The sequence below is a fragment of the Typopeltis vanoorti genome, chromosome 1 (genome assembly GCF_054136105.1).
Source record: "Typopeltis vanoorti isolate ZY-2024b chromosome 1, IOZ_Tvanoo_1.0, whole genome shotgun sequence".
Classification (NCBI taxonomy): Eukaryota; Metazoa; Arthropoda; class Arachnida; order Uropygi; family Thelyphonidae; genus Typopeltis; species Typopeltis vanoorti.
Window position 1 is genome coordinate 52,729,827 of NC_143549.1, and position 24,939 is coordinate 52,754,765.

Genomic DNA, 24,939 nt, shown 5'->3' on the forward strand with positions numbered 1-24,939 from the left:
ATGAAGTCGATGGTTTATTTTATGAATATGCAGTATTTTAATCACTTTATCAGTGCATTATTATTAATGGTACTATATTTACAATTAATGGTCATGAAGCTAATGTTGAACATAATGGTTTTCAAAATTCCAAAAGTTAATTTGAGGTTGGTGCTGGGGTGGCAAGTAATGGATTGCATGGAGCGGCAAAAATTCTAGAGCCGGCCCTGTATATAATGTACCCGAGCCAGTACTAAGGACAAAAAATGGAAATGGGATATTTAGAATAACGCATCAAGATAGGGGTGGGACAAAGGGATCACTGCATTTAATGTATACTAATGCCAGGAGTATTAGGAGCAAGAAGAAAGAATTTTTGGCCTTGATTGGCTCTTCCTGCACACAGGTTATTGGCATTAGTGAAACATGGCTGACGGAAGATGATATAGTTAGTGGGATAGAATGTGGAGGTTATAGTGTGTGTTTAGGAGGGACAGAGAGAATAAAATGGGGGGGGGGGTTATTGATGATAGATGATGAACTGCAGCCAAGGAGAATCGAAGTTGTATTGCAGGATAGTGAAAAGAGCTCATTTGAGGCTATTTGGTGTGAGATTGAGACTGGTAGAATAAAATATACAGTTGGGTGCTGCTATAGACCAGGTGATGGAATAGATGGTGGAGATAGTATGCATAAACAAATTGATGAAATGAGTGGAAGGAGGGTAATTATTATGGGGATTTCAACTACGGTAACATTGATTGGAAGGAGGAGAGGACACATGTGAGGAAGGAAATGGATTTTATTCAATTATTCAGGGATAACTATCTGAGACAGCATGTAATTGAAAATACTAGGGGTGTGAGAGTGCTTGACCTGGTAATAGCATCTGAGAATTTTGACTGTAATGAATATGACCATGTTGCCACCTATTGGTGAGAGTGATCACCTGGGAGGTGGCTAAAGGCGTGGAATTTTCGATTAAGACAGGGTATATGTAGAATTATCGTACTGGAAAGTATGACAAGCTTAGGAGATTGCTTGGATCAGTGCCATGGCATGTACAACTGCAAGGGCTGGATGTCGATAGAGCATGGGAAGTGGTCAAGGAGCACTGACAGGAGTGTTATGGCTGATTGCATACCTAGGGTCCGAATAGTAAAACAAGTAGGGGTTAAATGGATGAATAACACCATTAAGCTGCAAAAAAAGAAACAACTGTGGGGGAATTTAAAGAAAGAGGTGACCTGCAGGCACATGAAAGGTATAAAGTGCAGGCCAGAAGGGTAACGAGTGTGGTAAAAAAAAACAAAAGCGGATTATGAAAGGAAACTAGCTATGCAAGCTAAAGAGAATCGCAAACAGTTCTTTCAATATCCTGCAAGCAAGAAAAAAATCTACACGGCAAAGTGATTTTAAGGAATGACGATGGTAAGGAGGTCACTGAATCAGTCGATATAGTGGAGTTACTGAGCAAGTACTTTGCAAAAGTATATCATCCAGGTGGTGACATTGAAAAAATGAAGGAACCATTAGTTTATATGGGAAATGTAATGAATGAAGTGGAGGAGAATAGTCTATTACAGAGCCTTAATGTGAATACATCTGTGGGACTGGATGGTATACTGGCACGGGTCTTGCGTGAAGCAGCTAAAGAATTATCAGTGCCCTTGACCATGTTGTTTAATCTGAGTCTCGAGTCTGGTTTAGTCCTGAAGGTGTGGAAAGAGGGGAAAATAGTTCCACTGCATAAAGGAGTAGTCAAGGGAAAAATACAGGAATGGATTGATGAAAATGAGATACTGTACAGGGGACAGCATGGCTTTGTGAAAGGGTGGATCATGCCTCAGTAACTTGCTCAAGTTTTATAACAAGGTGACAGCTGAACTAGATAAGGGTAATGGGTTTACAGTGATACTGCTGGACCTGGCAAAGACGTTTGACAGGATACCACATGGAATTCTAATCCGTAACCTACAACATATGGGAATGGATATAGGGCTGGTGAGATGAATAGGCGGGTGGTTGATGGAGAGATATCAAAGAGTAGGTTATTCAGGAGTAGAGTCCAAAAGACAGCCTGTGACTAGTGGTGTGCTGCAGGGTTCTGTTCTTGGACCACTGCTGTTTAATTTGTTCATTTACGATATAGGGAAGGATCTAAGAGGAACAGTTCATTTGTTCACTGATGATGCAAAGTTGGGTAGGGCGATAGTGAATGCAGAAGATGTCAAAATCTTGCAGGACGACTTGGATAGATTGGAGTTCTGGGCTAAGGAGAATGGATGTCAATTTAATGTGACAAAATGTAAGGTTATGCATTTTGGGGTGAAAAGATTAGCAGCAGTATACCACATTGGTGGAACCGTACTCCAGGAGATTGATGAGGCCAGGAACTTGGGAGTGTTGGTGGATAGGGAGATGAAGTTTAGGGGGCACATTGCAAAAGTAGCTAAATCAGCTCATCAACTCACTTGGTTGTTGAAAAATACCTTGACCAGCAGAGACAAGCAAGTTATTGTACCTCTGTACCGAGCCTTGATAAGACCGCATCTCGACTACTGTGCCCAGATTTGGTCACCTAGGTTCCTTCTTGATGGGGAGGAGGTGGAGAGGATCCAGAGGCGAGTGACTAAGATGATAGCGGATCTATGGAATGAACCATATAAGAACAGGTTGAAGATTTGTGGGTTGCAGAAATTAGTTGATAGGCAGAAAAGGGGAGATATGATTGAGACATTCAAATTGCTAAAGGGTTTCTATAGGATTAATTCAGAGGATATTTTTGAGATCAGACTGGTGGTGGGGGAAATAGGGGACACCTATGGAAGCTGGGCAAGAGTGTGGTTAGCAGGGGTGTTAGAGCTGGGTTCTTCACTTTTAGAGTGGTAAATGAGTGGAATAAGCTGCCAGAGTCTGTTGTGGATGCTATGACAGTGAGCAAGTTCAAGGCAAGGTATGATAGATACTGTGAGAATGTCGAATAGTTGTGTGGACATGATGTTTAGGGCCTCTCTCGATGAGTCTAAGGACTCCCTGGAGTAGCCCGAAATAATAATAATAATAGGTGCCCTCCCTTGATGAGTCTTTGGACTCCTTGGAGGTGTCACAAAATAATAATAATAATAAAGTACAGGGACACAGAATGCAGGCCTTTGGGCATATAGGCCAAGTTGTTGCAGACATCTTGCCATAGCTCATTGAGATACCTGTGTACATGTGCTTGAATTAAGCTGACTTGCAAGCTGACCTGCCAGCACATCAATTCAATTTTGCTATTATAACCAAAAATCTGTCTTCATGCTTTGAGGTAGAGTGATGGTGACCTCTTAGGAAACATATATAACACATTCCATTGGTTTGAAACACTGCCTAGAACCTGGATACAACGCTATGTGAGATTCCAAACTCTGGAAAATATAAGTAATTCTGCAGCCTTCTTCAAAATTTCCAATAATTCTTCCCCAATGAAATCATCTAGATCATAGATTCCCAAACTTTTTCGGGCCACTGCACACTTTGCAAGACATAAATTTTGTAATGCCCCCTATTATACACACATACATACATGATCTATTTTCTCATTGACATAGAAAATTGACATCTATTTCTATCTGACATGGTAAATTTTCAAATTATTAAATAATTGAAACAGAAAATTGATAAAAAAAAAAAAATTGATCGTGTAAGACGGGCATAAGATGAATTAAAATGCAATATTTAAATTTTAAATGATTATGTAATCACAAAATCACGAAAATAATTAATTTTTAAATATATATTATTAATTTCTTCTATAAAGAGCCACCGACCCCCTAGACCGCCTGAATGCCCCCAAATGCTTCTGATCCCACTATAGCCCCTCTAGAAGGCTTCAGCACCCACTGGGGAGTGGTACCGCCCAGTTTGGGAACCTATGATCTAGATGTCTTTGAGACATTACAAAACATCCAAGTTTGCAACTTTATTCTTTTATGAAAAGAGCTTCCTTGACACATAATTCACTCAGAGCAGCCTTTTTCCATTTTTCCTGTTGTGTGCTACCATGATTTATTTCAAAATCATGGTAGCAGTTCAAAATTTGAATGTGTACCCACTTTCTACTCGAAATCGTCAGTTATACAAATTGCCACAAGCTGATTTGCAGATGTAATCTTTAGAAATAGAGTTTGGTCTAACGTTTTGGACACCAATGTACAAGTATTATGGTGCAATTCAATTAGTATGGGAACATATATGTATTTGAAAAAAAAGGACACATGGGAGGAAAGAAATGGAATTTATGCAGTTAATAAGCTGAGACAGCATGTGATGGACTGTACTAGGAGTTAGAGGGTGTCAGATCTAATAATTGCATCAGAGAATTTGTCCATAACCAATATGACCACATTGCTACCAACTAGTGAGAGTGATCATATAGTCTTTACCTGGGAGGTGGCTAAATGTACACAATTTTCATTAAGAGGGAGTATATGCGGAATTACATGGCTGGTAAGTATGACTAACTTAGGAGCTTACTTGGAACAGTGCCATGGCATGTGAAACTGAAAGGGTTAGATGTTGATAGTGCATGAAAAGTGGTAAAGGTGTGTTTGAGGAAAATAACAGCAAACTGCATACCTAGAATTAGGAAAATAAATGGGAGTTAAACAAGTGGGAGTTAAATGGATGAATATCATCATTAAGCTGGAGCTACAAAAACAAAAAGAAAAATTTCTGGAGGGAATTCAAGGAGAAAAGTGATCATCAAGCACATGAGTAGTACAAAGCACAGCCCAGAAGAGTAACAATGTGGTAAAAAAGGAAAAGCAGAGTATGAAAGGAAATTAGCAGTACTGTTAAAAAAAAAATCCCAAAGGGTTCTTTTGGTACGTTATTATTTTATTATTAATTATTATTTTTATTAATTAATAATAACTTAATAATTATAAATAATTATTAAGTTATTATTTAATATATTTAACTAACCAACCAACCACTCTTCATGCAAAGAACCTTCTCCTTGTTCCTCTGCTCACACCCTCCTTATACAATTTCCAGTGACAGTGTCTTGTCCCTCCCCACCCCATTCTATGAAAAATCTTTTCTGTCAACCTGATAACAGCTCCTGACTAGATTACATGTCTCAATCATATCTCACTTCTTCCTCCTATTCACAAGGCTTTGCAATTTACAATCTCTCAATCTGTCCTTGTATTCTACATTCCAAGACCTTTTGTGAATCTTCTCTGGACCCCATCCAACATATCCTTGTCACAAATCTGTGCACAATGATCCATATGAAGCCTTATACAATGGCATCATGACCTCTTTATATCTGCATGACAGGATCCTGTGCATCATTGCCATTATCCAATGTGATGTCTTCTCAACTTGTGCAAATGTGGGCCTTGAATTTCAGGTCCTCGTCCACCACCACCACTCCCAGATCTCCTCTACTTCATTTAAAGTTTCCCCATCAAGTGTATACTTTGCATCCCATCTTTGCTTATCAAATCGTGAAACTTTACAATTTGCAACTTTGAATTGATAGTTCCACTTACCTGCCCATTCATGCAATCTATTCAAGTCCTACTGTAAGGCCATAACTCTCTCTGTTGACTCTGCACTGTTCTCACCAATTTTGCATTTGATACGCAAACAGCAGCAGATCACTAGTTAAATCCATCATATTTCATTAACATACAAATTGAACAACAATGGTCCTAAAACTGACTCCATGGTACACTACTAGTGACCTTCCTGTTTTGGGATACTGAACCCCCATATACACCTGTTTCCATTTATTTAACAGCTTGTCATGTGGCAGTCTATCAAAAGTTTCTGCAAAATCTAAGTCCACTGCTGGATATGGTATTTGCCTGTCCAAGGTATTTGTTATCTTGTTATAACATATAAGTACATTAGTAAAAACATTATATCCCTTTAACAAATTCATGCTGATAACCACAGAGAATACTGCTGTTATCAACCCATTTCTGTATAATACTTCTCACCAACATCAGCATCTCACCAACAACTTTCAACATCAGCTTGATTTTTTATTGCGCTACCAAACTTTGCATCATCAGCAAACAACTGAATATCTCCCTGTAAGCCATTTCCTATATCTATAAATTAAAGATGCCAAGAAATTATATTCTTGGTTTAATCCTTTATCCAAGTATAAACAAAGTTTGCACATGAAGTAATTTCAGGACTGAGCAACTCGTATATAGAGGCAAATGATTTCACATCACTTGTCTTAGTATTCCATAATGCAAACAATGTACAATGCTATGCATTATTATTATTATTATTACGGGTATCTCCATGGAGTCATTAGAATCATCGTGGGAGACTCAAACTAGCAAAACAATATCTGTCATATCTCTTCTTGAATTCATTTACAGATAAAGAGCTCACAACTAAGTCAGGCAATGAATTCCACTCATTCACCACTCTCCAGGCAAAAAACCTTGTTCTGACACCTTTGTTAACCACACTCTTCTTTAATTTCCAGGGATGACCTCTTGTTCTTCCATCACTATCACACAGCTGAAACATTTCCCCTGCATCAATCCTATAAAAACCTTTCAGTAATTTAAATGTTTCTATCATATCCCCTCTTCTCTGCCTATCAATCAACCAAACTCTGCAATCCACAAGCTCTCAATCTATCAATGTAGGGAGCAATATTTACATCACTTACCAACTTAGTCACTCTTCTCTGAACCCTCTCCACAGCTTCCTCATCTCCAAGGAATCCAGGTGACCAGACCTGAGCACAGTAATCCAAACGTGGAAGTATCAACACTTTATAAAGGGGAATAATAACCTCTTTATCTCTGGATGTCAGTGTGTGTTCTTCAACAACCAAGTAATCCTATGTGCAATCTTGGACACCTCAGCAATGTGTCCTCTGAACTTCATCTCCCTATCTACCAACACACCTAATTCCCTAGCCTCATCAATCTCTTGGAGTACTGTTCCGTCAATGTAGTACACAGCTGGTAATCTTTTAATCACAAAATGCATGACTTTACACTTTTCTACATTGAACTGATATCCATTACCTTATGCCCATTCTACCAGCCTATTTAAATCATCCTGCAAACTTTCAACATCAGCTTGAATTTTTATTGCACTACCCAACTTTGCATCATCAGCAAACAACTGAATATCTCCCTGTAAGCCATTTCCTATATCATTTATATACAAATTAAACAACAATGGCCCAAGCACAGAGCCCTGAGGCACACCACTGCTCACCTGCCTCGTCCTGGACAGGGCTCCTCCTCCATACACCACCTTCTGGTATCTCTCCCTAAGCCATTCTCCTATCCATATCACCAATTTAGTATCCATTCAAATCTGCTCCAATTTGCATAACAGTGTTCCATGGGGTATTTGTCAAAAGCCTTAGCAAAATCCAGAAGTACCACTGTGTAGCCAGTTCCTTTGTCCAACTCAGATGTCATTCTATTATGAAAAGTTAATAGATTGCTAAGGTAGGATCTACCTTTAACAAAACCATGTTGGCCTCTATAGAGTATCATATCCTGATCCACCCATTCTTGAATTTTGTCCTTAACCAACTTTTCCAATACTTTTACCACTACTCTTGAGATGGTGATTGGTCTGTAATTAACTACCGCAGTTTTAGAGCTTTGCCTAACCACCACTTTGCCTAACTTCCACTCCTTAGAGACCATACTAGAGTTCAAACTTAAATTAAATATCCAAGTAAGAGGGGTTGACAATTCATTTGCACATTCATGCAACACCCAAGCTGATATTCTATCTACGCCTACAGCAGTGTTGGCATTTAAATTTTGCAATATATTAAATACCTCTGATTTCTTAGCTTCAATTCTCACATTAGTTATTGCTACAGGTACAGAGATATCCTCACTTGGGTGATAGACTTTTGAAAAGTGATCACTCAGTAACTCGACTATTACATCTGATTTTGTCACCTCGATACCATCAGCACCCACTAAAGTTATGCTTCCGAAGTCATTCTTCCTTTTACTTGCCACATAGCAGAAGAACTCTTTGGGATTACCCATGAGAAGACCTTAGCCAAAGGTCTTCTCATAATCTGATTTAGCTCTTCTTACTATGCTGGTAACCTTCCTAGCTTGAGCCTTGTACTGCTCATGGGTGTACTGATCGCCTTTCTCCTTGTAAATTCTCCATAACATTTTCTTTTTTTGCAGGTCAAGTTTGATACTACTGCTCATCCATCTAACGCCTGCCTTGCTTGACTTCTTGACCATGGGGGCACAATCTGATATTGCTTTCCTCAGATACATGCTGATTTTATCCCATGCACTGCTAACATCTTTCCCCTGCAATATGTTTTGCCATGGGATGGCTGCAAGCTCACTCTGAAGCTTGTTATAACTGCCTAACCTGTAGTACCGTATACACCTCTTCTTAACAGAAAAATCCACAGATTTTGCAACCTCCCAAGTCAATACCACATGATCACTTTCATCAATTGGAGGTAACAAGGACACCTTATTTATGCATATACCCTCTGAACCAACGTGTCCCTTCAGTTATGTGCTGTGTCAAGTAATTATCTCATAGAAGATGTATGAACTCCATTTCCTTTTTGCTACGTGATATTTTCTCCTTCCAATTTGTATCACCATAATTAAAATCCCCCATAATAATCACTAAACCTGCACTCATTGCACTAATTTGCTGATGCATGAATTCAATATCTCTCCCTGTACTCCATGGCCTATAGCAGCATCCAACTGTATATTTGGCTGCATTGGTCACTATTTCGCACCAGATTGCCTCAAATGAACTCTCATTCACATGTCTATCATCTTGATATACTACTTTCTTTGGCTGCAACACATCAGCTATCATCAACAGTACTCCTCCCCCTGTTCTATCTTCTCTATCCTCCCTGAGAATACTGTATCCATCACATTCAATTCCAGTGACCACATCTTCTACTGAATAGCCAAGTTTCACTAATGCCTACAATTTTTGGTAAGATTGCATTGACTAATGCCAAAAATTCTTCTCTCTTATTTCGAATGCTTCTTGCATTGGTATACAAAAATTGCAGATTCCCTCTAGATCTTGTACCGGCTTTAGAACTGATATATAAGTCACTAATTTCAGTAGTCCCATGCCGATTTTTATCCCCTCTCTTCTGCAATTTATTCTGCGAATAAGGATCAATAAATATACAATCAGTGCTAAAGTTTCTCTCTCTTACACTCAACCTTTTCGATATTAGTTTCCCTGCCCAATTACTTCAACTTGTTCAGAAAACAGTAACTTCTTCAATCACTTATGTCCTTCCATGTTCAGATGCATCTCTAGCATACAACTATCTTTATCCTTCAAACACACTCCAAAACATCAACAAATTCCAGACCTCTTTTTTTGCACATTCTTGCAATCATATCATTCATTATCATCGCTCATCTTACTTAACTTGTAATTGTCAAAATGAGGCAGCACACATACACACACTATCCTCCATTGACACTTTTCCTCTTCACAATATCTAACAATGTTCTTAAATCTTTTCCTACCTGATTTATACCACCACTCAGGTCATTTGTACCCACCATAACTATCTTGTCTGCTTCATGCCCTCTCTTTATTACTAAAGCCACTCTTTCTATTGTCCCACCAGCCAAGCACTCCTCATGCATACTACTCGCCATACCCTTAATCATAGAATCACCATATATCTTACCACTCTTAACTTCATTCAAGTCCACACAAGCGTCACTCATGGACTCATTTTCTACGCTATTCAGCATGACTCTCCCAGTTTCGTTACTCAACGCTCTTTTACTTACCCCCCCCACTTTCACGACATCTCGTTTCTTCTAGGCCTCTTGTGGTTTTATTTTGTTGACTCGCAATCACTCCCATACTATTTATTACTGCATCATTCACCAAAGACTCACCCATACATAATCCTGTTCTAGTTACTTCAGCTAAAGTAATAATCTCTTAGTCCTAATTTCTCTGTTTAACACATTAAACTCAGTTTTAACTTCCGGTATCTCCTTACTGAGCACTTCCAATTCCTCATGCAGAAGATGAAGGTCATTTTTCATTTTCATGAACTCCCGCCGAAGTTCTTCCGCTATGGTCCCAATGTCAGCTTCCATTCCTAAACGCTCCAGCCTATCCCGACAATGGGAAGGGTCACTACTCAGACTGGTTTCGACCTTTATTGAAGTCTCATTAGTGGGAGCCAGATCCAGAAGTGATACTAAGGTTGAAGTAATGCAGAAGTCATATTCCAAATACAGGTAGCCAAAAGGCATCACACCTTATGACTAAAATACTCTGGATAAGTGATAGATGTTGAAAGATTTTTTTCCCTTGGTTATACTAGAAATTAAAGATGCCAAGAAATTATATTCTTAGTTTAATCCTTTATCCAAGTGTAAACAAACAAAGTCTGCAAGTGAAGTAATTTCAGAAATTAGCAACTCATATATAGAGGCTAAGTGAAAAAAAAACTTTCAACATTTTTCTCTAATCCAGAGAATAAATAGCCAATTCAGCTGAACATTCCATGTTTTGCAATATGATCTCCGAACTTTAATTCATAGTCCACTAGCATCCCAAAAGCCCAGTTCCAGTTAAGTGAAGGTGTCAGAAAAAAAGTTGGTCATAAATGAGTTGGAGTGACAATATCAAACAATACCTAAATAGAACTGGTTTATGGTGTTATGACGCAGCAAAGAATATTCAGAACAGATGCATTTGGCATAGGAATCTATTCAATCTAGGTGAGATTTCTGTAACCATTGGTGACCGACTGACTCTCTGGAAATCTGTTAATAATAATAAAACTATAAGGTGTTCAGTATCTCATTTGATAATTTTCAAATAATTTTTGTAATGCAAGTACCAATTGCCTGATTTATTAGTCCAGTTTTGTCAATGCTTGTTTGTTTCCAACAAAAGCTGTAAGTTTGAATATCTTTTTCTAGAAGCTTGTTCTGTCCATGTCAAGGAGCTATATGCCTGCCTAAGCTAAGATAAACATGCGACAGTTTAAGGGCTAACATTATTATTATTATATGGGTATCTCCATGGGGGTCAGAAGACTCATTGCGGGAGACCAAAAATTTACCCAAAATTAAACTTAAAATTTATTCCGCAGAGGGGAGGGCGGGGGAGGGGCTCTTAGGAATAGAGTAACCTTAAATCCGACCCTACTCTATGAGTTAATTTATAAAGCTTTCGTAAAAATAAAATTAAATAAAACGGCATTCACTTGAAATAGGAAAAAAAAAAAGTTGTACAATGAATATCACAGAAACCTTTTCAAATGTGGAAACTACTTTTGCATTTATTTTTATTTTCAAAAATCAATTTAATAAAATACTTTTTATATGATACAACCTTGGAGTAATGTTTCCAGAATTGGTCTTCATTAGTAAACGTCACATGAAGGTTGTACTTTTTCAAAAATATGTTTTCAGAATAAAAACACCGGCACCTATAAAAAGGTTTCATTTTCGGCCCATTAATAAGTCAATGTTACAGATTATGTCATTGTGCGGTTTATATAACTGAGGATATTGGAAATTTTACACAACACTTAGTGATTACTGACATCTAAAAGTTAAAGAGAAATAAAATCGGGATTCTTCGATGATTTATAGACAAAAAAAATAATGCGTATATAATATAAATGAAACAATAACATGAAAGAGAATTATGGCAACACACAAAAGACGAAAAATAAACAAAATTTACATATTTTACGTATGGGGGGGGGAGTGATGTACAACTCCACCTATTAGGAGTGTGCAAGCAGCAGGCCTGCGCTAGCATAACAAATGCTAAATTAACATAGCAAGTTCCCCCATGATTAGTGCAAATTAAAATTACTGCACTGTAACCGAAAATAGTCAAGATTCCCACAGAAATCATACTAGAAAGTTGGGAGGAGGACTATATCCACATTGGAGGAATATTTTAAGCAATGATCTGAAAAGACCAAGGTTATTGCCAAAAATCTAAATTGCTTTGAATTATCATTATTAGTCATTAAAATTCTTGTCATAGTCAAGAAAGAATAGCAAAAGCAAATATCAGAATAAGAAATAGCGACATTGATTGAAATTAAAATTATCATCATCAGTGGCGCACCCAGAGGGGGGGATAAGGGGCCCAGGCACTGGGTCCCTTGCCCCCCCCATTTTTCCTCCAAAGAAAAGGAAAAAACACTAGAAAACTTTCCAAAAATCTTTTCCTAATTAAAATTCATTTTTTTTATTTATGTTGTGTGCTACTTATGAATTAGCGATCACTGCATATGCTCAGTTATAGGTCGTATGCGATGTGTAGTGTGTATTCGCAAAACGTCTACTCAACTCGGCCCCCCCCCCCAAAGGTTAAATCCTGAGCGCTCGGCTCCCTCCAAGATTAAATCCTGAGTGCGCCACTGATCATCATCGTCAGTTTTCCATGGAGTTCAATGACTCAGTGTGAGAAATCCTACTCTCACATATAAATCATCATACGAAGCCTTAAATATATTCACTGTCTCCACTCCACACTCTTAGGCATGAATTCCAACCACCACTCTCAAAGCAGAAAACCTTCTCCTTACTACCTTGCTCACACCCTCCTTATACAGCTTTCGGTGATGATCACTTGTTCTTCTTCATCTTCCCCCCATTCAGTATAAAACCTTTACCACGCTAATCTGGTAATGCCCTCCCCTTTAGTAACCTATATGTCTCGTTCATATCCTTCTCTTCCTCTTCTTCAATCTTCTAGTCTGCAAATTACATTTCTTCAATCTGTCTTCATACTCAGCATTCTGGAAATCAGAAACCACTTTGGTCAAATTCGCTGAACTCTTTCCAATATTTCTTCGTCCATTTGAAAACCAGGTGACCAAATCTGTGCATAATAAAACATAGCAACCTGATCAAAACTGCATACAATGGAACCACAGCATTCTTACTTCTACATGTCAGTGTCCTCTGCATCATTGCCATAATCAGCTGTGTGGTCCTCACTGTTTTAGAAATGTGTCTTCAGAACTTCATGTCCCTGTCCACTATCATCCCCGGATTCCTCAGCTCCACCTCTAAGATCTCCTTGGCAGTTACAGTTGCATTCATTACATGCCATCTAAGCAATTAGAATTTTAAATCGGTATGCTTTGCAAGATTTAAGTGGTAACTCCATTCATTTGTCCATTCCGCCAGTTTATTTAAGTTCTATTGCAAAGCTACAACATCTGCTCTGCTCCTCGCACTTCTTCCTAACTTTGCATCATCTGAAAAAAAAACTGCATCTCATCATTCAAACCATCAGCATTATTATTACATTACAAATGAAACATCAACTTTCCCAAAAAAATATCTGCCAGCAAAGGTTAGTCGATTGGTAGAGCCTCTGCTACTAATGACTCACGTAAAAAGTTAAGCAAGTTTGAGCGGTGGTTAGTAGTTGAAAAGGATCAATCGTTCGATGCTGTTGCCACACGCTCCCTCGATTAGTCTTTAGACTCCCTGGAGGTGTCACATAATAATAATAATAATAATAATAATAATAATAATAATAATAATAACAATAATAATAATATCTTGGGGTTAATCACTAGTTTACTTTCTATTTTGGTGACATCTCTCCTCTATATACAACTTTTTGATACCTGTCAGAAGTCTCCAACTGCATCCTTTTTTTCATTTAATCACCAGCTTGAACTTCATGAAAGGCGTTTACAAAATCTAAATAGACCATTATGTACGAACCTAATATGTCAAATGCGTTGGTCGCCTTGTTAAGATAAGATTGGTAAAGCAAGCCTTGCAATCTTCTTTAGCAAGCCTATGCTATCAATCAAATATAATGTTGCAGTTATCAATCAATTATGAATCTTACCACCAACTATCCTCTTTAATATTTTAACTACCACTCCAGACAGAAAGTGCCTTATAATTCAAAGTGCTATTCTTATCATACCCCATATGACATGAACTAATTTGCTCTTTTACACTGCTTTAGAACTTACTCAAGTCTCATGTTAAAATAGATACACCAATACTGTTAATAACTCCAGTTGGTGAAAAACTTCAAAACGTGCGGTGACATATCATTAAGCCCTATAGCTTTATTCACATCCAGTTTATTAATTCCTATACTGTATGCCTCTTATTCACTCACCATCAGGGCTTCCTCTCCCCTTTCCTGTACACTCAAGTTCTGGATGATGCAACATTCACTAGGGTGATATACTGTACTTATGAACTGCTCATTCCATTCCTCAAATACATCCTCTGCCATGGTTATCATCTATTCTAACCAGTCCCTGCCATCCTTCCATCTTCCATAATCATTCTTCCTTCTAGTAGTCACGTGTTGAAAAAAAAAAAATCTCTCTCTCTCATTTTTTTTTTGCCTCATTAACTAAGTGCTGCCCATATCGCAGTGCTAACCTTACCAAGCGAGCCACTGTTCTGGTTCGCTCTTTGTATACTTCGTGCAACTAAACACTACCGGTTATCTTGTGCCGCCTTTTTTTTTTCAGATGAAATATCTAACAACTTTATTCATCCATTTTACACCTATGCTATCAATCAAATATAATGTTGCTGTTATCAACCTAATTCTGAATCTTAGCACCTTACCTAACCTAACTTACCTTATTTAGCCTCCTAACCTTTGGAATAAATTCAGACATTGCCGCTACCATATGGTTCTTGAGTAGCGCCAAGCAGCATTTATCTGCTTCCCATCAAATTCTTCATTACATGATACAGCTGCAACCGTCGACTGAGTTTTTTTTTTATAATCACCAGCGTTATAGTTCAACACATATCCATCTCCCACAGAAGTCCTACTGCTAGCCATCACCAAGTGATGGTCATTTTCACTGACTGGAGGAAGAGTTGACATACAAGAAATACAAGGTTCTTGTTCCTCGTGTGCCTTCTGTTACATAGTGTCTAATGCAACTGCCTCTCCAAAACTTCAGATATTCATTCTCTTCATCGCTAGTTTCCATCGCTTCATTATATATATTACCATAATTAAAGTAACCAATAATGATCACGTTTTTCTTATTTGCCTGCTAAATTAGCTAGACATGTCCTTTCTACCACACACTCTATATTACCGTGTCAATAGCATCCAACTAAATATTTCATCCTGCCCACCTGAACTATACACCACACTGCTTCTAAACTACTATTTCCGCTTGCATGTTCACCTTGAATAGGCACGCTTCTGCTACCATCAACAGCTCTTTTCCTTTACTGGCTTGTCCTTCTTTATGAAAACATCGTATCCTTCCATCTGTATTCCTGCCAGGAGAATATTTTTCTCATCCAACCATGTCTTACTGATTTCAACAATTATTGAACAGATGAACTCAATCGAAAACAATTTCGTTCCTCTATTTTTGAATATGTCTTGCATTGGTATACGAGCATAGCAGCTCACTTCTAGTTCTGTAACAAGACCCATGAAGACCACTTCTGGAATGTGACTTTGTACCATCCTCTGGCTAGATATTCAGCACGCACACCCAGCCTGGCATCAGCTTGATCGTCGACAAATCCTAAATAATGTGATCTACTTTCTGAGCGCAGTACACAGTACTGAAATAAACAGACAATCATACTCATATGATATATTTTTAAACAACTGAACATCCTATCTTAAACTAAATGAAGAATCGTTAAGAAATAAGTTGAATAGTAGCCTAAGAACAGTATAGCGTGCTATTAATTCTGTTTCCTCTTCTATCCTTTTACATGACTTTCTGCCATTTATGAGACCAATCATCTAACCATCAAAACAGTTTGTTATCTGCCAACTTGACATGTGGCAATCTCTTAGACACCATTGCAGAGCCAAAAATAATAATAACATATGCAATAAATGCTGTAGACATTTTATTTTAGATAAGACAAAAGCCTCTTTTTTTTCAACACACTGTAATTGATTTTCAATTAAATTTGAAATATAACTTTCTACTAGTAACAACTCATATATCTTTTTAAGATGGTGTAAAAGTTGTTTTGAACTGCTAAGTTTAGCTTTTTAGTATATCATAATTTCTAAATTGTCGGGAAAGACCTGGGTTCGATTTCCGTCTATGACGGGAAGAACCTTTATCTGGTCTCTTCCAACTAAAGGTAAGTTAGCCGGTCTCATAGAAAGTGGAGGGTTTTTTCACCTGGAAACTCGGGTTTTTCGTCCCTCTGAGCAGACAAACTGGCCCCGTAAACACATCCGGATTATAGTCATGAATACTTACGACAATATGTGGAAGAGATAGGGTCCTCACCACATGTCGTTACGCCCATAATTAACCATGAGTCACATCATGGTAGTGATGTGACTCATGGTTAACTTAACCTTCTGGATAGGAAATGACTCATGAATGGAATGCAGCATTTATCATAAGAACATACGAGCTGGTACATGTTAAATATGATAAATAAGAACGTATTTATTATAATTACGGCTATTTTGCCTGCTTCAGTTTAGGAGTGCCCCTGTTTAAATGTCATTGGCTATTTACTCACGGATTCTTAGGGCATTATAGATGTAAATTTACCAAAAAGTATATGTAGCATAAGGAAGAGAAATTTACACATACCTTTTTCTGGGTGTTGCGGCTTTTCTTCTTTCTGCGATGTCCGAAAACTACTGAGTGTGTGTGTGGGGGGGGGGGGGGGGGAGGCGTAGGCAATTTGGGAGAATTAAATTAGAAAAAACCCGGGTTTTTTTCCAGTAATATATATATATAAACATATATATTATATTACTATATTATATAGGGTGGGGGAAAAGATGAAAGGGTTGATTTTTTATATAGGGAGGGGAAGGGAAAAAAAGCAGGCAAAATAGCCGTAATTATAATAGTTTATTAAGAGGAGTAACATGGGAGTTTTCCCCGAATTAATATACATAAATAAGAACTTATTCAGATAATAAGCCGAAAGGGAGAATATTAAAGTTAGAGTTTGCTCCACCTTTGCATGGAGTTGCCCTGGTGTTGTACTACCCAAGTGATCATTTACACTTGGACCTGCCGATAGTTTTTTCGGCATGAAACTCTATGGTTTTCGATGGATTTCGATCCGAGTTTCGTACCCGGCTATTAAAACATAAAGGGATTTATCATTCCCCCTTTCTAAGAACGTATTCAGTTTACCATAAAATGCAAGTAGATTACTAAATCAAGGCTTTATCCTTTCAGTCTTACAGCAACCTTCAAAGAGAATTTTACGCCAGACGACCTTATCTTGTGTTCTTGTCGAAAACGAGTTTTAATTATTTAACTATGACCACACCGGTGCGGACCATCTACAGTTAAAAACTTCTCAATTAGAACATTTCTGTGTAATTGGACTATTTTCTTTTCTTAAAATGTCTTCGAACACTCGAGTTATTAAAAAATAGGTCAGAAGTGCCCACAATTTCCTTTCGCATTCCCTAAAATTATGATAAGATATCATAGAACTCTAGTTCCTTCCCATTACCTTTCAGTATTCTCAACATTTTATAAATTGTTGTAATGAAATAGACGTTATAAAACATCTGTTTCATTTAATTCAAATTTCTCTATTGATCCACTTCTTTCTTTGTACCAATAAGAAATTACGCAGGCCTTTGAACTTTGATAAATTGAAACGGTATTTTGACCAAATGGCATTATAGGGTATCTGAGTTTTCTAAGAGAGTTTTGGACAAAATCCCACTGTGTTTGTTATTGCTGGTAATAATTTCTTGACTGTATCGATTTTCTCCTATGAGATAGACATGGATCATGGTCTGAGGACCAATTTTTCAGTCAGTTACTGATTAAAAAATTAGGTTCTGATTTTTAAACAATATATACGTATTGAATGAAATGTATAATTTTTTGCTGTAATATAGTACTTGTTACTTCATATTATACAAGAACATCGAACCATTTCCATTTGATTCTAATTGACTCTGAGAGGTCACTCTTCAAACCAGGCAAGTTGGTTTCCCCACAATCTCTGTGAAATTGGGGTTATTGACTCCAACTCTTAAGAAAAAAGAAATGGTCATAAAAGTAACCGCAATTTTTTAGTTATATGACCACAAATATGACCAGTCAAGATTTTATAAACATCGGATGACTGCAGATTTTAACCACACGACAAAATATTCAAAATCAGTGGTAGCATAGCTAACTACCAATAGGTAATTAGTACTAAAAAGGGAATTAGATTAATTATCTATTTCATTAAGAGCTTAGATTCACAGAATCCTATTCATAGTGTCGATTTTAATTAATTCGTTATTTGAGATGTGCTGAGATTTAATGGTGAGAACAACCATATCGCTAGGCCGCCCGAAGTGCTGCCTAGCGATATGGCAGATAACTTCCACAGAACTACACGCTTCTTTACAAGTGAATATGGATGTCCAAAAAGTTTCGTTTCTTAGTGAAGCAGAGTGTCAGTGCAACTCAGTGGAAGTGACAGGTGTCATCCACAGCCCTAGATTACCCAACGAAAGAGCGTTATTAGTTCCATTCTAGTCGCCGAACAAAGAAACTTTTTACCAAGCCTTTTTTCCTCGATCTCCGGCCCGGGTAAGCCGTTTTTCCCCCAGAAAACTGGGGTTTTTCGTTTTGTAAAATCAAGATAATCGACCATAGAAACCACACGCTTTCCAGGCAGGAAGCACAGTATTAGGATTAGGGACCACGGGATGGCGACACTTCTCAGCCGCCTCTCTTCACCGGATGCTATGTATAATTATGGTAGCCTTGGGCTAGCTGTCTATGTTTAGCTAGCAGCGGATATTGAAATTCAAACTCACTCTCCAAAAATTAGGGTTAAAAAGCATACTCTCTATATAAGAATAAAAGGCGTTGTCTTATTTTTTTAACGACTACCATGAAGGTAATGGAGATAATTTTACAGATAAATCTTATTTTTGGAGATTTCTACTTTCAAAGTTTTCATTATCCTTGTATAGGGTTAATGATTACTTTTGTGCGGCCTATAGTCGTTCCTGTATCATACAATATTGTAAGCACCACTAGATCAATGATAGAGCAATGAAAGATCAATGAAGATCAATGATTGATCTTTTAGTGCAGGGAAAATTGTATCATATTCTATTGTATCGAATGCAGTTTTGGAAATCGATAAACAGAGAAGAAAGTGGGAGATATTATTCTCTGAACACTTCAGCTAGTTGGTTTACTGTATGAGTATACATATCAAGGGTGGGCAAACTGCTGCTCGCGAGCCTCATGCGGCTCCCAAAGCTACTGTGTGCCAACATTGATTAAAAAGAAATTACTGGTTTTCCACCCACCATCCTATGGATGCTGTTCTGTTCAAATACTGACTAGCTAGTAAGGCCCTCTTCCAATGTACCTCTAAGTACTACACTTATCTAGCGCTTCAATACTCGGCTGCTCACCACCGTACTTCCTGCTGAGGTTAGATCCAACCTACCATTATGTTGCTGGTCTTATCAGGGTCTATCTCTTGTAAATCCGAAACTGGGATGGAGAGTCAAATGAAATTGTGCTTGAAAGAATCTTATGTTGCGTGTTTACACTTGCATTTGGCTGATTGATAAAACAAAATAATTTTTATTTTACTTGAAAAATTTTTTTTTGGTGACATTCAAAAATTATCCTGCAGGAACTGTATTTAAAAAACAGAATTACAGGATTATTAAAGACTTATTGTTATGATATACCTCCAAGGATTCTCATGACTCATCGTAGGAACTTCTCTACTGCACTACATACATTTCACTGTTTTCCTCTATATAACCCTTCAACCACCATCCAACAACAAGTTTTTAGTTTTTCTTTATTTGTGTAGCTGAGGAGCCTGTGTAGTTCAGTGGACGTGGCGTTTGCACCCCACGACGCTTGATCGCACGAAGGAAGACTTTGTTTCGAATCTAGTCGTCGACTAGAGGAAATTTTTCTAAGCCTTTTTTCGACTGGTTCCCGAGTTAGTCGGTCTCGGCAAGGGCAAGCAGGTTTCTTCTCCCGGAAACTCAGGTTTTTCGTCCCGTAAACAAGAAAATCGACCGAATAACCCACATTATTTCAGACATTAAATATATTGTCTTAGGGTTAGGGACCACAAGATGGCGGAACTTGTTGAGCCGTCTCTCTTCACTGCATTCCACTTAATTAGTGATAGCCTTGGACCAGCTATCTCTGATTGACTGCCAGTGGGGGTTGAATTGCCCACTCAGTCTCCAAAAGTTATATAGGGCTAAACGGCCTTGCCTACTCCATATATATGGGAATAAAAAGGCTTCAGCTGATTTCTTTTTAATAAAAAAAAAATCAGCTAACGCCTTTTAATCCCGTATAGGAAGTTGGTGAGGCCGTTTTAGCCCTGTCTGACATTTGGAGACTGAGTGGGCAGTTCAATCTCCACTGGTAGACAATCAGAGATAGCTGGCCCAAGGCTATCACTAATTTAATCAGCAAGCAGTGAAGAGACGGTAACAGATTTGAACACAAGTCTTCCTTCTTGCAATCAAGTGCCATTGAATGCAAACTCCACTTTCACCAAGCTACACAGGTTCCTATTATTATTATTATTATTATACGAGTGCCTGTGTAGTTAAGTGATAATGGTGTTTGCACTTCTCAGCAGTGGAGTCTGGACCTTAAACTAATACTGTATTATACATACGAACGTTATCATACCTCTCCTTAAACTCATTCACTGTCCAGGAACTCACACCTAAATCTGAATCCATTGCAGCACTTTTTCACCAGAATCTATGCAGAAAATATGGTCAGCACGCACGCACACACGCACACACAAAACTTCCACGCAGTGACGCACTCAGAATTTAATCTTGGGGGGAGCGAGTTGAGTATACGATTTGTGAATACACACTACGATTTGCATACGACCTATGACTGAGCATCTGCAGAGATTACCAATACATGATACCATGAACGCCTTCGACCCGGCTCGGGCAAACGAAGCAGCGCTCGATCCGAAGGAGTGATACTTCGTTCGACTCGCGTTCAACAATGGCCGTGATTTCCGAGAACTATAGGGTATTCCCACCTTATGTGACCACTAATTCATAAACAGTACAGAAATAGAAGACACGACACAATATAAATTTTAAAAAAAAATTTTAATTAGGAAAAGAGTTTTGGAAAATTTTCTAGTGTTTTTTGCTTTTTCTTTTGGGATGGGGATCAGGACCCCCTGTCCCCTCCCTGGGTGTACTACTGCTTCCACGATTGCTCCTAGTTCTATGACTAGTTGCTAATAATTTAAAATGCTATTAATATTAAACTCCAGCTATTAATAATAGCTGGAGAACTTCAAAAAACAATTGTAGCAGATCTAATGGAAATGCTTTATTTGAGGCTGTCTAGTGTGAGATAGAGGCCATAGAACAAAATACAGTAGCGAACAAATCTATCCGAATCCCCTTATTTAAAGAAAAATTTTAATTTTGCAAGAAAATAAGTATAAAAATTAAATCTAATGTGATCCTTTGTTCGTAATAAGTTCATTAATTCGCTTAGCCATCAATTCTACCAACGCAGAACATATTTTTCTTATTTCCTCATCTCTCGAAATCATACTTTTATAATGATTTACTTTATATCACAATTTGATTTTCAAAATCTTTTTTTAAATATGGCCCACAACTTTTCCATTGGGTTAATGTTATGGCAGTTATATGGTAACTGAAGGAATTGGATTTTGTGATTTTTGAGGAACTCTTTCACATTTTTTTTTGAAATATGGCATGGAGCAAAATCCTGCTGGAATCTAAGTTCTGTGTCTTTCTGGACCACTCCTTTCCCCACTGTTTTTATGTATTGGTCACTTTTCATACCGTCAGCACGCACAAGTTATTCTGGGTCGTCATGTGTAAAACAACCCCAGAATCTTTTTAACTGTTGAAAGTTTTTTAATGATGCCAAGAATTATATTCTTTGTACCTACATAAAGGATAAAACCAAGAATATAATTTCTTGGCATTTATAATTCATAGTAACATGGAAAAAAAATTTCAACATCTATCTCTAATCCAGAGTATTTTAGTAATAAGGTGTGACATTTTTAGACTACTTGTAAATGGAAATATGATTTCTGCAGTACTTCAACCTTGGTATCACCTCCGGGTCTGGCTCCCATTGATGAGACCTCACTAAAGGGCGAATCTAGTATGGGTAGTGATCCTTCCCTTAATGCATAGCATTATATAAAGATATGTGCTTTGCATTATGGGATACTAAGGTAACTGATGTAAAATCATCAGTCTCTTTATACAAGTAGCCTAGTCATGAAGTGAACTCATAAATTTTGTTTGCTTACACTAGGACCAAGGATGAAACCAAGAATATAATTTCTTAGCATTGTTAATTTATCTTTTTAGCTCGATGTTTAGGAACTGGTTGAAGGTGGACGGGAGATTTCTTCTCAGCAGCTGATTTGTGAACATAGGGTACATGCTTTCCATGGACAAAAACATGGGTCTGATCTGAGAATATGACATTCTTTCACTTCTCAACAGTCCAATCTTTGTAAATTTTGCCCGTTGGAGCCAGTTTTTTTCGTATAACCTTCATCAACAGTTGTTTCTTTTTTTGCTCTGGGGGCAGTCCTTCCTGCTTCCCACAATCTTTGATGGACTGTCATGTCAGAAACATGAGTCCCACTCCTGCCAAGTCTTTAAGTCTACAGCACAATCTTGGATTCGTAATATTCGTAATATCCTAAATTAAATGTAGTTTTCGTTTCCTGTCAGGAGAAAAGGTACCTGTCTCGCTAAACCTCTTTAAAATCGCATTTACAATACCGAAGCCAACATTATACTTATTGGCAAATTGTTTTTAAGGCATGGAAATGTATTTTTAAACACTGTCTTGGCGATATATCCCTTTCATAGCTACACAAAATGAATAATGCACTATGAATGTCAATTCATTTACACTACTAACAACGCACACTATTAATAAACATCAATCAAAACAGTGAACTAATGCTAAAACTGAAAGTAGTAAACTAAAATTATTGTGAACGGAATCAAAAACCAAACCAAAAACTATAATTATTGTGATCTGAGACAAAAACCAAATCAAAAACTTTACGAAATTTCGGCTCGTTCGGATTAATTTGTTCGCTACTGTATCATCGATTGCATTTATAGACCTGGGGGGGCCAGAAGTAGATGTGGATATATGCATCAGCATATTACAACAATGAGTGCAGGCAAGCAATTATCACAGGAGGCTTCAACTATGGTGATATAGATTGGAAGGAGGAAAGGGACCATGAAAAATGGAAATGGAATTTATACAGTTACAAATGTATAATATCTGAAACAGCATGTGATGGAAGGGACTAGGGGGTTTGAGAGTGATGGATCCGGTAACAGCATCAGATCTATCAATAATTGCAATAGCAACCTACAATCGAGCAAGGAAAGTGACTAGGCTGCCTTGTCCTAGGAGTTTGCTCAATATGTGGAAATTTCAAACAAGAAAGAGCTTATGCAGAACTACAAGTTGGCGATTATATCAAACTTGGAGCTGTGCAATGGCATAAGTAACCGCATGGAATTAATGTTATTAGAGAATGGGAAACAATCAATGATAGTTGAGCGAGGCAGAATAAGAGTGCATACCATGGTCAGAAGGATAAATGGATTAAGTAGATGACTAGCAGTATAAATCAAGAGCTGCAAAACAGACAACATTATGGAAGGAATAAAAACAACATGGTGGTCAGTGTTCCCATGAGCAGTAAAAAGCATAAGCAAGAAGGGTAACTAGTGAATAAGAAAGGCTAAATCAGATTTCAAGAGAAAATTAAGTAAGTAGGCCAAAGAAAATCCAAAAGTTTTTTTTTTGCAACGTAACAGTGTAGCTCAGTAGAAGTGTCGTTTGCACTCTACAGCGCTTGACCACACGAAGAAAGGATTTGGTGGTTCAAATCTAGTCAACGACTAGAGGAAATTTTTCTAAGCCTTTTTTCGGCCGGTTCCCGAATTAGTCGATCTCTGGCACGGGCTAGCGGGTTTTTTCTCCCGTAAACTCAAGAAAATCGACCGTAGAACCCACACTATTTTCAGACATTAAAAATATTGTTAGTGTTAGAGACCACGAGATGGCGGCACTAGCTTGCTGCCTTCTTCACTGCATACCGATGAATCAGTGATAGCCCTGGGCTAGCTATCTCTCTGATTGGTTACCAGTGGAGATTGAACTGCCCACTCAGTCTCCAAAAGTTAGGGTAAACGGCCCCGCCTACTCCCTATACGGGAACAACATAGGCGTTAGCTGATTTCATTTCAAGTGAGAGAAAGAATGATTATGGAAAGGTAACTTTACACAAAGCTGACAGCAGGAAAGTGACAGAAGCAGAAGAAAAATTCAGTTTTATAAGTGATCACTTTACAACGGTATATATCATACAGGTAATGACCTCGCAGTTACTGACGTAGCAGAGATTGACGTGAGCATCGAGGGAGATAAACTAAAGATATTCAGTAAATTGAAAAATATCAATGTGAACACAGCAGCGGGCCTGGATAGTATGCCTGCTTCAAGATTGTGCAAGTGATCTGGCAGTGCCTCTGACGAAGTTGGTTAATCTAAGTCTCAGTTCTGGCAAGGTTCCAAAAGAGTGATAAGAGAGAAAGGTAGTTCCATTGCAAAAAGGTGGCTGCAAGACAGAAGTAGCAAATTGCAGATTTGCTACTTCTGTCTTGCAGAAGTAGCAAATCAAGGTAAGCCGCTTCCGGATCCTAAAATTATAGATAACTTTGATTCATTTAAACACATGGTGAAAGACTTATTAAATGCACACATGGATAAAATTAACAAAAAATTCGAGGAGTATGAACATTACATACAGTTCAATAACGAGACCTCTGAAGAAATGTTAGGAACCGTGCGAGAAATAAAGACGAAATTAACGGTAGCGATAGAAACGCAAG

The 24,939-nt window shown here is 37.9% G+C and overlaps 1 protein-coding gene across 4 annotated transcripts in view; it reads right to left on the reverse strand.

The window, feature by feature from the left end:
- Positions 1 to 11,673, reverse strand: part of LOC150109973 (2-oxoglutarate and iron-dependent oxygenase domain-containing protein 2-like) — a 202,167-nt gene extending 190,494 nt beyond the window's left edge. For all 4 annotated transcript variants that reach the window (XM_090397457.1, XM_090397437.1, XM_090397428.1 and 1 more), the window contains exon 1: positions 11,368 to 11,673. In XM_090397457.1, coding sequence (XP_090253583.1) covers positions 11,368 to 11,481 — 114 coding nt within the window. In that variant the 5' untranslated portion in view covers positions 11,482 to 11,673. The remainder of the gene's footprint in view (positions 1 to 11,367) is intronic.
- Between the last annotated feature and the right edge of the window lie 13,266 nt (positions 11,674 to 24,939).